Raw genomic sequence first — 14124 nt, forward strand, 5'->3', positions numbered from 1 at the left:
TTTTGTTAGGGGGATTAGATTAGGTGTAATTAGTTTAAAAATCTTGTAATTTGTTTATTATTTTCTGTAATTTAGTGTTTGTTTTTTTTGTAATTTAGATAATTTTATTTAATTGTATTTAATTTAGGTAAGTCATTTATATATAGTGTAGTGTTAGGTGTTATTGTAACTTAGGTTAGGTTTTATTTTACAGGTACTTTTGTATTTATTTTAGCTAGGTAGTTATTAAATAGTTAATAACTGTTTAATAACTATTCTACCTAGTTAAAATAAATACAAACTTGCCTATAAAATAAAAATAAACCCTAAGATAGCTACAATGTAACTATTAGTTATATTGTAGCTATCTTAGGGTTTATTTTATAGGTAAGTATTTAGTTTTTATTAGGAATAATTTAGTTAATTATAGTAATTTTTATTTTGATTTATTTAAATTATATTTAAGTTAGGGGGGGTTAGGTTTAGGGTTAGACTTAGATTTAGGGGTCAATAACTTTAGTATAGAGGCGGCGATGTTGGGGGCGGCAGATTAGGGGCTAATAAATGTAGGTAGGTGTCGGCGATGTTAGGGACAGCAGATTAATAATATTTAACTAATGTTTGTGAGGCAGGAGTGCCGCGGTTTAGGGGTTAATATATTTATTATAGTGGTGGCGATGTCCGGTTCGGCAGATTAGGGGTTAAAACATTTTTTTAGTATTTGTGATGCTGGAGAGCCTCGGTTTAGGGGTTAATAGGTAGTTTATGGGTGTTAGTGTACTTTTTAGCACTTTAGTTAAGAGTTTTATGCTACGGCGTTGTAGTGTAAAACTCTTAACTACTGACTTTAAAATGCGGTACCAGTCTTGACAGGAGAGGGTGTACTGCTCACTTTTGGCAGACTCGTAATACCAGCGATATGCAAGTCCCATTGAAAAAAGAGGATACGCAATTTACGTAAGTGGATTTGTGGTTTTTCCAAGTCTGGCCAAAAAAGTGAGCGGTACACCTGTACCTGCAAGACTCGTAATACCAGCGGGCATTAAAAAGCAGCGTTAGGACCTCTTAACGCTGCTTTCTTAACCTAACGCACAACTCGTAATCTAGCCGTATGCTTTTACAATTTATTTAATGTGTATTGTCCCTTTAACTTCAGAACTCAAATACAAACTATCATAAAAATATCAAAATGCATCAAAATCAAGATAAATACAAAATATAACTCTTTAGAATGTAGTAATCGATCATTAGATATATTAAGATTTATAGTACAAAAAAGAAAAACAATATTGTAAAATGGTGCTGCGTTGCTAAAATATTTTGTAAAAATGTTCAATTATAATACTATCTTGGAGTGTAAAAAAGGGTGGAGCTATGTAAAGGTAGCGGTGAATGGATCATGTAATTCATATCGTATCTGTTTTTGTGTTGAATTAATTAATAAATTGAAGTATTCGCGCAATCAATGCTGATCCTCACAGCTTCATTGACGCAAGCGTATTAAGTCTTATTTTTTCTAAATTTCAGTTGGTTGGGCAATCGCTGCAGCGCGGTTCAGCTGACATATTGAAACCGCTGATTGTCTAAGTGTTTAAGCTTTGATAAACAGGCTCAATGTGTGTAGCCACCAATAACCTGCTAACTCCCATTAGTACATTGCTGTTCTCTAGCTTAACTAGATATGCTTTTCAGTAATTTATACAAAGTTAACAAAGTAAATTTGATAATAGAAGTCCATTAAATGTCTATTAAAATTGCATGCTCTATCTAAATCATGGAAGCTTTGACTTTCATATCCCTTTAAATTTCAGTGCTCATTAATGTTTTTCACATCCCTTTAAATTTAAATGCTCATTAAAGGGACAGTCTACACCAGAATTGTTATTGTTTAAAAAGATAGATAATCCCTTTATTATCCATTCCCCAGTTTTGCATAACCAACAAAGTTATATTAATATACTTTTTATCTCTGTGATTACCTTGTATCTAAGCATCTGCAGACTGCCCCCTTATTTCAGTTCTTTTGACAGACTTGTATTTTAGCCAATCAGTGCTGACTCCTAGGTAACTCGACTTGCGTGAGCACAATGTTATCTGTATGGCACAATGAACAAAAGCCCTCTAGTTATGAAAAAATTGCAAAATGCATTCAGATAAGAGGCGGGCTTCAAGGGCTAAGAAATTAGCATATGAGCCTACTTAGGTTTCACTTTCAACTAAGAATATCAAGAGAGCAAAGCAAAATTGATGATAAAAGTAAATTGGAAACTTGTTTAATATTAAACTAAATGCCCTATTTGAATCATGAAACTTTATTTTTGACTAGACTGTCCCTTTAATGTCTCTTATAGAGTATGTTTTATTTTATATTATTGTCTGATGTCCAACATGATCTTCCTCTACTACAAAATACCAAGATTTGCTTTATAATCAAATGACAAAGTGGCAATTGCATAACTAATTAATGTCACATTATTGAGTAATTTATTTTGTATGTATCAGAATACACATTGCAACATCTTCTAGAATCAAACAATATGTTCTGTGTTGTGAAAATAAACCTGTTCAATATGTTACCCTATAAGTCTGCCAGTCTTGTGCATACATCAGTTTTGCAGCCTGGAGAAAAATACACTTCCCATTAAGCACATAAATACTGGGCCAAAAGCCAAACGGCTGCAGATTCATAGAGCAGATGAGTTAACGGCAGATGGAATTAATGGCAGCCCGGCTGCTCTGATATCTCCCTCCTGTTATCCCTGCTCACCTATTAATTAAGAAATGAAGATGGTAGCATCTTTTAAATGGCCAGAAAGTCTTATTTGATTACATTACTAGCCATAGAGTACATTACGATACATCTACCCATGCAAACCAATTAGTCTCCTATAGAAATGAATGACAATGGGTCTTGTTGTCTGCTGTGAACTTGCCTTCCACTAGCACTAACTTGCATAGATTCACAAACCTTTTAAGAGCCATTATAGAATGGGGGAACCTGTCTCTCTCTAGATTGTGCTGTATTTGCCTCATTCTCATTGATTTCCTCTAACATAAGAAAACTACAATTTGAGCAATAGGATAAAATCACTTTTATTTGCTCTTGCTGTTTATTTATCTTTTTCTCCAAAATGACTACTATACATAGATACAGATAGCTGTAGCTTTGCGCTGGTTTCATTTGCGTCATTTCACAATAGCGCCTTTTCTAAGTGATCATGTGACCATCCCTGCTTGGTTTTTACACCTGTTACTGCTGGAGTTGATAATACACCTGACTCAAACAGCACTATTATCCTATGATTATCATCTGACATTGGGGGAGATCTTGCCTGAGAGGAGAGTTTTACCGGACAACTCTAAGGTTCCGGCATGCCCAGCCTGCATCACATCTTGGTGCTTTGCTAAACGTGAGTGCATCTGAGTTATCTATTTCGTTACCTGATATATCTCACAGAATTATGCTATGTGGCGCCTTCTCTGCTTCTTTATAGAAATTTCATGATGTGGATGGCCTTATACTTCGAGGAGAGCTGCCAGATACCGTTATAACCTCACCTTGGATACTCTTGTGACTATCTGGTGTATTTGGGACTTTTTGTACTCATATATATGTATATAGCTCATCTATATTTATATATATATATACAGGTTACTATTTATATTGGTATAACCTTGCTATTCTGTGGTGAACCATTATTGTGTACATATATATATATATATATATATATATATATATATATATATATATATATATATATATATATATATATATATATATATAAATGTTACACTACCATCTGGTGACACCCCATTGAGTTACATATATTGTACACTCTTTTTTGATAGCGCCCCTATATTTTACTCAGATTGGGTATATTATATTATGATTAAGGAAGTTGTTTTACAGGCTCTTTAGCTGTAAACAAAAAGATTTGTAGAAGAGTTTTGGCCACCTGCATTTACAGGTATAGTACAGCACTGTAACACTGTGTACGGCATATGTTAGTAGTTTGCACTTCGTTTGTTTTCTTTAAGGGCCAATACAGTGAACTGTAAAAATAAATTGCTATAAAAGAGCAGTAACAAATAAAAAATATTTTTCCATGCTGTCCTTTTTGATGTTAAAGCTAGCAGGAAGTGTATGACTGTTTAAAATAAACTGTTAAAAAATGTCCTTTTTACAATAACCCCTTAACACCCAGAGACGTATTCTGGTCTTTTAATAGGGCTTGCTTTTTTTACAGCAATAAAATAGGATGCCTGCAGGAAGGTGGGAGGTTGTAATAGTGCAGTAGCAGCGAAACACAAGCTATCACGGGTCAAAAAAACCTTAAAGGGACACTGAACCCAAATTTTTCAGGTAGAGCATGAAATTTGAAGTAACTTTCTAATTTACTCCTATTATCAAATTCTCTTCATTCTTTTGGTATCTTTGTTTGAAATGCAAGAATGTAAGTTTAGATGCCGGACCATTTTTGGTGAACAACTTGGGTTGTCCTTGCTGATTGGTGGATAAATTCATCCACCAATAAAAAAAGTGCTATCCAGAGTACTGAACCAAAAAAAAAAAAGCTTAGATGCCTTCTTTTTCAAATAAAGATAGCAAGAGAACAAAGAAAAATTGATAATTGGTGTAAATTAGAAAGTTGCTTAAAATTGCATGCTCTATCCGAATCATAAAAGATAAATTTGGGTTCAGTGTCCCTTTAAGAAGTAGCAACGTACAGGGTTTAGATACACATTCAAAAAATATGGATTAGTGAACATCAGTATTTTGATATTCAAATTGAGGAATAAATGTTCTTGACATTAGTTCTACAAATCAAATATTTTTTATAGAAATAATTATTTTCGATATGAAATGTAACACCTGAATAATCAAATGCAACAGTCAAACACTGCAACTGAATATTGATTCTAATAAATTTACAAAGAATCAACATTTGAATAATATTAGTTACATTTTATATTAAAATCTTCCATTCAATGAGCAGAGAGGTAAACAGCTGCCTGAATTATTGCTGAACGTTAATAAAGATTAAACACATGTTCAGAACGAACAAATTAGTTCAACATTAGTTATATTTAATGGAATGTGCCAAAACATTTTGCTAATACTAGATGATGTTTCTTTATTAGACTGTGGGTATGAACATTCAGATTTATCAGCAGATATTGATAGATAAGACAAATACGGCTTGCTTCTTCATGTGGATACAGTGCATATTTTCTCTTTATTTCAAATAATAATAATAATATTGAAAGCTGAAGCTTTTCTCCTATAGAATTTGTTATTTATATTGCTATTTATTTATAAATAAAGCAGGATACATTTGGTACTAAATGGTAAGTTTTTATGGAACAGTAGTAACAATAAGTAACGATGCTTAGCAAGAGAGAGAGAGAGAGAGAGGGGAGTGTGTGTACATAAGTATCCCCAAGAACATTTACTTATATGGGATAGATAGATGATATATAGATAGATAGATAGATAGATAGATAGATAGATAGATAGATAGATAGATAGATAGATTAGACAGATATATATATATATATATATAGATAGATAGATAGATAGATAGATAGATAGATAGATAGATAGATAGATAGATAGATAGATAGATAGATAGATCATTGGACAAAGATAGACAGATTATAAAAAGATAGATAAACAGATAAATAGATAGATAGATAGATAGATAGATAGATGATAGACAGATTAGGTGGGCAGAGGTAGATAGATATACAGACAGACAGAAAAATAGATAGATTGATTGATTGATTGATAGATGATAGACAGATTAGGTGGACAGAGATAGATAGACAGACAGATACATAAATAGATAGATGATAGATAGATAGATAGATAGATAGATAGATAGATGATCTAGTGGTGGGAAAACATCACTATAGGTAAGAGATATTTGATCAAGGCAGGGGGCATACGGGGGGAAGTAGCCTAATGCAGGGAGCTAATTTCCCCTCTGTCCCTGCCCAGAGACACCTGTGGTTATCATAACAGTGCATAAATGGTTAAGCACATTGGTAAAGTCCAGCTCATGAGCCGTAATTGCTGCAGCTCTTAAGCAGAAAACTGTCAGTGAGATAGTTAGGAGAGACAGTTACACCAATTACCTACTGTTTCCTACTTGAGAGCCGTAATGTTAATCTTCTAATTTCCTAATCAAAAAACAAATGTACAGAATGAACCGCCGACAAAATGGAGATTTGAGGGTTTAGCAATTACATCACAGGTTGAAGGGCCTGAATGTTAATTGATTTGTTTTATTAGTGTTTAGCGATACTAATTGGTGACATATGTGAAGTTGACCTGTTGTGCACCAAAACTATACACATGCGTGCGTTTGTCTCTGTAAGCGATTTGAAGATGGGCATTATGGGTAAAGTAGGGAAGTGTGTTTGTTGGGTTATCAATCTGGCTAATTTTATAAAAGTGTTTATTACTTTGGTTTTTTGATGGAGCAGGTAGCATTATATCTGTTTAGTGATGTCACTACCTAATGTCATCGAATATGGTCACTTCAGAGTGTTTTTCCCAGGAGCAAAACCAATGTTGCCTTCAAAATATTATGGGGTACTCAGTAATAAGTTAAAAAGTGTTGTCTGGGAGTTTATAAAATCCTTTAAGCTGTGGAATTCAATAAGTGAGAAAGGTAAATGTGTCGTTAAGTATTAAAAATAAGGATTGTGGCCAGAAAAACAGGACTGGCACAAAAAATGCTGCCAATAAATAATGAAAATTTCTGATTGTGGAAATTAACCAAGGCTCATCTGCAGCTGTTTTTATGTCGATAATTAGCAAATCATAGATTGAGATCGAGACTATAGTTAGCTAAGGTCAATAATGCAAAATTACATTTGATTTACTAAGGAATTAGCGCATGGAAGATTTGCATTAGAGCGATGTTTTGTTTCTTTAAGGTCAATTTTTAATTAGCTTAGTTCATTCTGTGTGCAAAATTTATCATGATTGCAGGAAGACAGATTCACAAGTAGGGAACTTGTTGGAATGCAATCGCCATTTGTGATGCTGCATCACATGGCAAAATGGAACATTGCACAAGGGGTTTCTTGTGCAACACCGTCCCCTGCTCTCAAGCAAACAATTGCACTAGAGCAGGGCATGTCAATCACCTTGAACAAGCAAGTGTCTGATCTTGCCACTTTTGAGGTTATGGAGAACCAAAATAAACTATCTCTGCTTCTTAAATTAGTGGCTTACGGCTTGCTCATGCTAAAAAGCTCTGAATGCAGCTTAATACCTTTAGCCATATAACTAATAATAATACAACCTTTTACCTCCCATCATCTATCTTTTACCTATTTAGGACACCGAAAAATATGACCCTGGGATAGCTTTTGAGAAACATTACTTGATAAGACAATTTGATAGAATTTTTATACCGTCAGCCAAAATGTGATTACAAATCATTACAAACTCTCTGTATGATCAGCTATAATACCATCTGATGAATGGGTACATGGATTTGATGGAGTAAAATAGTTTATTTCTATATTTCAGCAAAACTGGATGCAGAGATCCAAAACATTATAGATAGATGGTAGATTAGACAGACAGACTTACAGACAGTCAGATACATTTATAGAAAGATTATCTATCCATCTATTGATACATGTTGATAAATAGATAGATAGATAGATAGATAGATAGATAGATAGATAGATAGATTATATATAGATAGATAGATTGATTGATAGATAGATAGATAGATAGATAGATAATAGATAGATAGATAGATAGATAATAGATAGATAGATAGATAGATAGATAAATAGATAGATAGATAGATAGATAGATGATAGATAGATAGATTTAGATGATAGATAGATAGATAGATAGATAGATAGATAGATAGATAGATAGATAGATAGATAGATAGATAGATAGATAGAGTCAGATAGACAGATGATAGATAGATAGATAGATAGATAGATAGATAGATAGATAGATAGATAGATAGATAGATAGATAGATAGACATCACTAATTACAGGTATAAAGATTATGAATGGATAGATAGACAGAAAGATAGACAGAAAGATAAATAGATATGAATAATCAGTAAAAAAAAATGTCAAAAGCCTTATCTATGTCCTTGTATGGAATCTCTACACTAAATTACATAGGATAGCTTTCTTTTTCGTTTCGCACTAGGAAGGCCTTCACATTGTTAATGAATCTAATACAGTGTTGTATGTTTTGATTATTTTGGTGGAGAAACTGTTTATGTCAAATAGAAACCACTAGTTGTATTGAGTACCAATAAGTTAATTTAAGCTTTACATTAAACTTAAAACACAACAAAGCAAAAATAAAACAGATTAAGATTTTGTAATGATTTAGATAAATTAAAAAGCACATAAGAATAAGGACAAAATCTATTTTGTACAAAAAACTGTAAATGAAACCTGCTACTCTGTTTTTTTTATAAAACATTTCACTGATCTCTTGGTGCTAAACTGAAGATTACTGAAAAAGAAGAATATTTTGGTAGAATGCCTTAAATCTGCATATTCCATATTTCCCACAGTACTGGTGTTAATTATACAGCTTCTATTCAGTGCAGAAGGTATTTCAATGCTTTCTCTGAAATCAGATTACATACTACTCAGAAGTTAATCCTCTTGCACATGCAACGGCAGCACCAAGTGATTGAAAATAATATATGTTTTATATTGATACAATTCCCAATAATAAACAACAACAATGCTAAGGACTGATGATGCTCGATTTCATATGAGAGAATTTACACTTACCTGAATTTTGCTCCATCATTAAAAGTGTGAAAGGTACAACTGCACTGGGTTGGACAGGAAATGGTAAATAAAGGTAGACTCCCAAATACTAGGCAACAGAAAATGCCTGTTGGGGTAAACATGATGACCAAAACATGAGTTGGACTTCAGGTGACAGGACGACGAGGGTGAGCAACAGCAGGTCACATCTTGCTAAGTGTCTAGTCACAGGGTGATGCTTTAGCCGAGACTCAGTCCATCAGATAAAATAGGATACGCAAGGGGATTAGTGACGGGACTACAGATATTGTTCTGTCGCTGTTTATTGCTTCCTAGGATGTCAGACAGAACTATCTCTTAATGCCAAAGAAGATATATTGTGTGGTTAAAATAAATACAGGTGTTGTTTTTATTTAAGTGCATGATTTTTTTTTACACATTAAAATACTTTAAAATGATACGTATCCTAAACCTACAAAAAAGGGCAATAAAATATAGGAACACAATGTTGGGTTGAAGGTCGAGAGAGGTGGAAATGAACATATGTAAATATTTAAATATCCTGGCTGCCTTGGACGTTGTAAAACTTATTCAATAATATTTTATTGCATTTTGAGATTTAGCTTAAAGTATATGAAACCCAAATGTTTTCTTCCATGATTCAGATAGAGCATACGATTTTAAACAACTTTCCAGTTTAATTCTAATATCTAATTAGTTTCAGTCTCTTAGTATCCTTTGTTAAAGACGCAGCAATGCATCATTGGAAGATAGTTAACACATTGGGTGAGCCAATAACACAAGGCATATACTGTATGTGCAGCCACCAATCAGCAGCTCCTGGGCCTACCTAGGTATCTTTTTCAACAAAGGACACCAAGAGAACAAAGCAAATTGGATAATAGAGGTAAATTAGAAAGTTGTTTAAAATAACAAGCTCTATTTGAATCATGAAAAAAAAAAAAATTTATGTTGCAGTAGTCTGTCCTTTACTGACTGATTTGTCTTTTAATATGTTACTGATACTGAAACATGTCTATTCCACGTATTCATTTATCAAATTTATTTTTTTGCATAAAGAAAAGTCTTTCAATAACCTTTAGATGAGCAGAGTAAGGACTCGTTTCCATTGAGTCAGTAAAAATAAAGCCATAAGCTACTGAAACGGCCAACAGCTAAAAGTAGTTTACGGCTCCATTTTAATACCAGATTCTATTGAAATATTTTGCACAATGTGTGCAGTCGATTTCCTACAAATGTTTAAGCTAACGTTGCGATTGAAATTTACTTTTTAAATTTTAAAATCTCACCATTACAAGTTCGTTGCTATGGTAACCTGACCCTAAATTGTAAAAATGAATGTTAGCAACTGCACTCCATACCTGTGATCACCTGGGAAAAACACAAATAATTGTGTAATTTTAAGAACTTATTAAGGTCAGCCATTTTTTAAAATTGTTATTCTTATATGTAAAATTTAGTGCTGCCCTAGGCATTAGTCTAGTTAGAGTTATGTACTTGATTATATTTTTATATGTAAGTATATATGGATAATTAAGAACGTATTGTATTGTTTTCAAACTTTAAGATTTCAATGGAAAAGAGGCATCAAAAACTTATTGTGCTTCTTTTATACCTAGCTGAGAATGCCGTAATGTTTGAGACAGCACCCAACAGTATTTTACCTTTTTTGCGCATTGAACGGAAACCGGGTGTAAAGTTTCAACTTTCAACTTCTATTATTTTCTAAGGGACACATAATTTTATTTATTCATGGAAATGGTGGTATTCAACAATTTGAACGTGTTTACCGTCCTTTTAATTTCTATTATTAAATAGTCAGTATCTGGCCTTAGCCTGGTTCCAAATGATGCTCCTGTCTGTTCCTCTGGATGTGGCTACTGCTGCTGATTGGGTATCTGAACCTGTCTTGGTTCCTGACTACACTCTTGCTTGCATCTCTGGCTACTGTCACTCCTGGCCTGGTATCTTACCCTGACTTAGCTCCCACCATTCTTCACCCTATACATTCAGATTCTGCAGAAATGGCAGAAATAATCATGGACCTACTTAGCAATTGTCAACACTTAGACAGTACAGGAGATTCAGAGTGATCAAGGGCTTCTCGTTTGCCCCCTAGAGAACTTACACATAGAAGATGCAACGCCTGTACCCTCTGCTACCACTTCTGCAGCATCATCTGCTACCATGGAATTTACTCATTCTCCAGAACCAGGTATTTATTAACTTGTACTCTGGTTAGGCCCCTTGTATTCCTGTAAAGTATGTTAGTTTAGTAACACAATTAACCCCTTAAAATCGGCCATTGATTTCTCTCTTGCAAAAAGGGTTGCCAGCTGGACACGGTTGATAGGTGGGATCAAACAACAGCTTCTTCAAAAGGTCATCCTTTGACCACAACCTTGGCCCCATCATAACTGAACAGTCATTTTATCTCCTTTGGCTGACAGTAACATACAAATCAATTTTTTTATCCTACACGTACACAGTAGTGATTCAATTCCCTTGACAGCCAGGAACACACAGTGTTGTTTTTTTACTTTCATTGGCTGCCAGTAACATATATTGTAGTGCAGGCACCGTGCAACTCCTTTTACGGACATATTTGTACTGCATAGAGACATGACGGGGCTTACAAATTTAGCTGACACTTAGGGGACTTTAAAAAAATGAACATTTAAGCATCCAGTATTTTTATGTATGTTTTACTGGACAGCTTGCTAAAATACTGCACTCTCCAGTTGAATGCTGGCAGCTTGACACCTGGCAATCTTACTTACAAACTCCACCAACTGATTTACTATATGTGGTACTTGAAATCTGCATTGTGTATTTGGTAGAACACTATTTAAGGACTGTGTGATCACGTGCACATGCTTGGTAATTTCTAGTGACATAACGCGTGACATAGTGGCCATCTGAAGCCGTGTACAATGTATAATACGCATTGCTTTGGATTATCCGCCCAGCAGAGACTTATATATTAATTAAATAATTAAAAATATGAGAATGATCTGTATAAATAATTGTTACATTTATTTCTGGTGCTACTTAGCTTATTTATTTATGGGATGATGTATATGGATTCTCTTCAACAAACGCTACAATTATAACCAAAACCAGAAAAGTGTTAGGGGGGGGGGGGTGCAGCTTGAGAGACCACCAGAAGGATTTAGTGGTTTCTGCAAACTTCTTAGAATTTTTTTTATTTACCTTTGCTTATTTACGTAGTTTTCTGCAAAAACTATTTTTCCACATGAGTATATTTACTCATATCTATTCAGTTCAGTCAAATTTGGGGCACTTTATATATATGTTTAAAGAGCATTCTTTTTCTCTTTACCTATAGACTATATATTATTTTTTTTGTAAATCCAATCAATGCTCTCAAGCACACTTTTGACTGCTAACTTCCCATATTAACTTATACAAGGTCAGCCAAAAGCTAACTTTATGAAAAATCTATTCTCCAATAAGGGCCACTCTTTTCTTTTTATATATATATATATATATATATATATATATATATATATATATATATATATATACTGTATATATAGTATATATAGGTGTGTGTATAGATACATACAGATATATATGAATATCTATTTAAAAATATTTAGAACACATTCCCCTATGTGAAGAACATTGGAATGTGAATTTTTTTTTTAAAAAAAAACACAGTACAGTACAAACACAGTTAAAGATTTTATAAAAAAATAAATCAGATATCTCATGCTTTCAGCTACTTGATTGCAAATGGCTTCAATGCACTTATATATATATATATATATATATATATATATATATATATATATATATATATATATATGTATTTATGTGTTTATATGTGTATATATGTCTGTAAATACATATATACACATATAAATACATATGTACACACATATAAACACACATATATATATACATACTGTACATATACATATTTAGACGTGTATGTATGTATCTCTATGTTAAAGCCCTTTGCAGGCCTTTGAGACCTTATATGTTTTAGCCCTTATAACTTTTTTATACAATAATCATTTTTATCAGACAGTGTTATTATGAGTGTAACTGTTTTGTGCAACTTTTTAGTTGAGCATAACAGTTATTTGCACTCAAGCATGTTTGCACTCAACTCGTGATACACAAGGTACATTCGATGCACGCAAAGAGCCATAATATACCCCTTATCGCTCGCGTGCAACAGCTAGTGCGCCACACATAATTTAGCCCTCATTTTGCATGGAGGTCTTTAAAAAAACGGTGTTTAATTGCTAATGTCAATCTATTGAAAAACAAACACTTGAAAAATTAGGGTTTAGGAAATACATTTTTGTCAAGTGATCTAACTAACCCTCAGCTTAATGTTTGTTTAATTAATAAAAAGCTCAGGGTTATATTTTTCAGAATTGCCACAGAACATTTGTAACCGGTTACAGCAAGAAATTTTATTTAAAGTGATGGTAAATGTTCCCCTTTGTGTAAATATTTGTGATATATTAGATGAGTTTAATTCATCATTTGTAATGAAGATGCGCTATAACTTACTTTTTAATGTAGCACTGAAATTCAAATACCCCATGCTCCGGCCACCCACTTCTAACGTTTTTTTTTTTGTGAGCTAACAGTTTGAACTGTTCTACAATCGGTGGTCTAGCTAAAAAAAAATTGTGTGAGTGCTGTATGACTAGAGCACTGATTGGACAACAGATATATATATATATATATATATATATATATATATATATATATACAATATATATATATATATAGTGTATATATATATATATAATTAATATTTTCCCATTATTAAATATTAAATAATAAAATTCAATAACAAATTATTGTTTTATGTTTAAAGGTATTTTAGTGGAAAGGGCTCCAAATTTTTTACAGGTATTCCTCACTTTACAGCGCTTCACTTTACAGCGCTTCTCTAATACAGAGCTTTGTGGAGCTGAAGTTCATCCTCTAAGGATTTTAAAAAAAGTGCTGTAATCTTCGTGAGATTGCGAGAAAAGTGACTGGCACCATTTTGTTATGCGCAGTTCACTCTGTTTACAGCATTACAGTGCAATCTGTGTCTCAGTGTTATAGTCTGGCAAATTTTCCTAATTAATAATTATGTTAGTTTTTTACAAGATTCTGGAGCAAGCTTCATTGTGCTGTTGTGCCAGGAACATGCCACAATCTAATACAGCGTAATTGGTAGCTGTCAATATATTTGCCTGTTTTTTTACTTGTTTACTGACAATCGCGGTTGCTGGGTTACGCAAACCAGCATTGTCCGGCCATTTTTTGCTTTACTTTTAATTTTGGCCATTCTTTCTCGCTGTAGTCA

The 14124-nt window shown here is 33.2% G+C and overlaps 1 protein-coding gene across 1 annotated transcript in view; it reads right to left on the bottom strand.

The window, feature by feature from the left end:
• LRIT1 (leucine rich repeat, Ig-like and transmembrane domains 1) overlaps positions 1 to 10969 on the bottom strand; it is a 55792-nt gene extending 44823 nt beyond the window's left edge. The window contains exons 1-2 of the mRNA XM_053692875.1: positions 10909 to 10969; positions 8781 to 8886 (exon numbers count right to left, since the gene is read on the bottom strand). Coding sequence (XP_053548850.1) covers positions 8781 to 8886; positions 10909 to 10969 — 167 coding nt within the window. The remainder of the gene's footprint in view (positions 1 to 8780; positions 8887 to 10908) is intronic.
• Between the last annotated feature and the right edge of the window lie 3155 nt (positions 10970 to 14124).

The sequence above is a fragment of the Bombina bombina genome, chromosome 9 (genome assembly GCF_027579735.1).
Source record: "Bombina bombina isolate aBomBom1 chromosome 9, aBomBom1.pri, whole genome shotgun sequence".
NCBI lineage: Eukaryota > Metazoa > Chordata > Amphibia > Anura > Bombinatoridae > Bombina > Bombina bombina.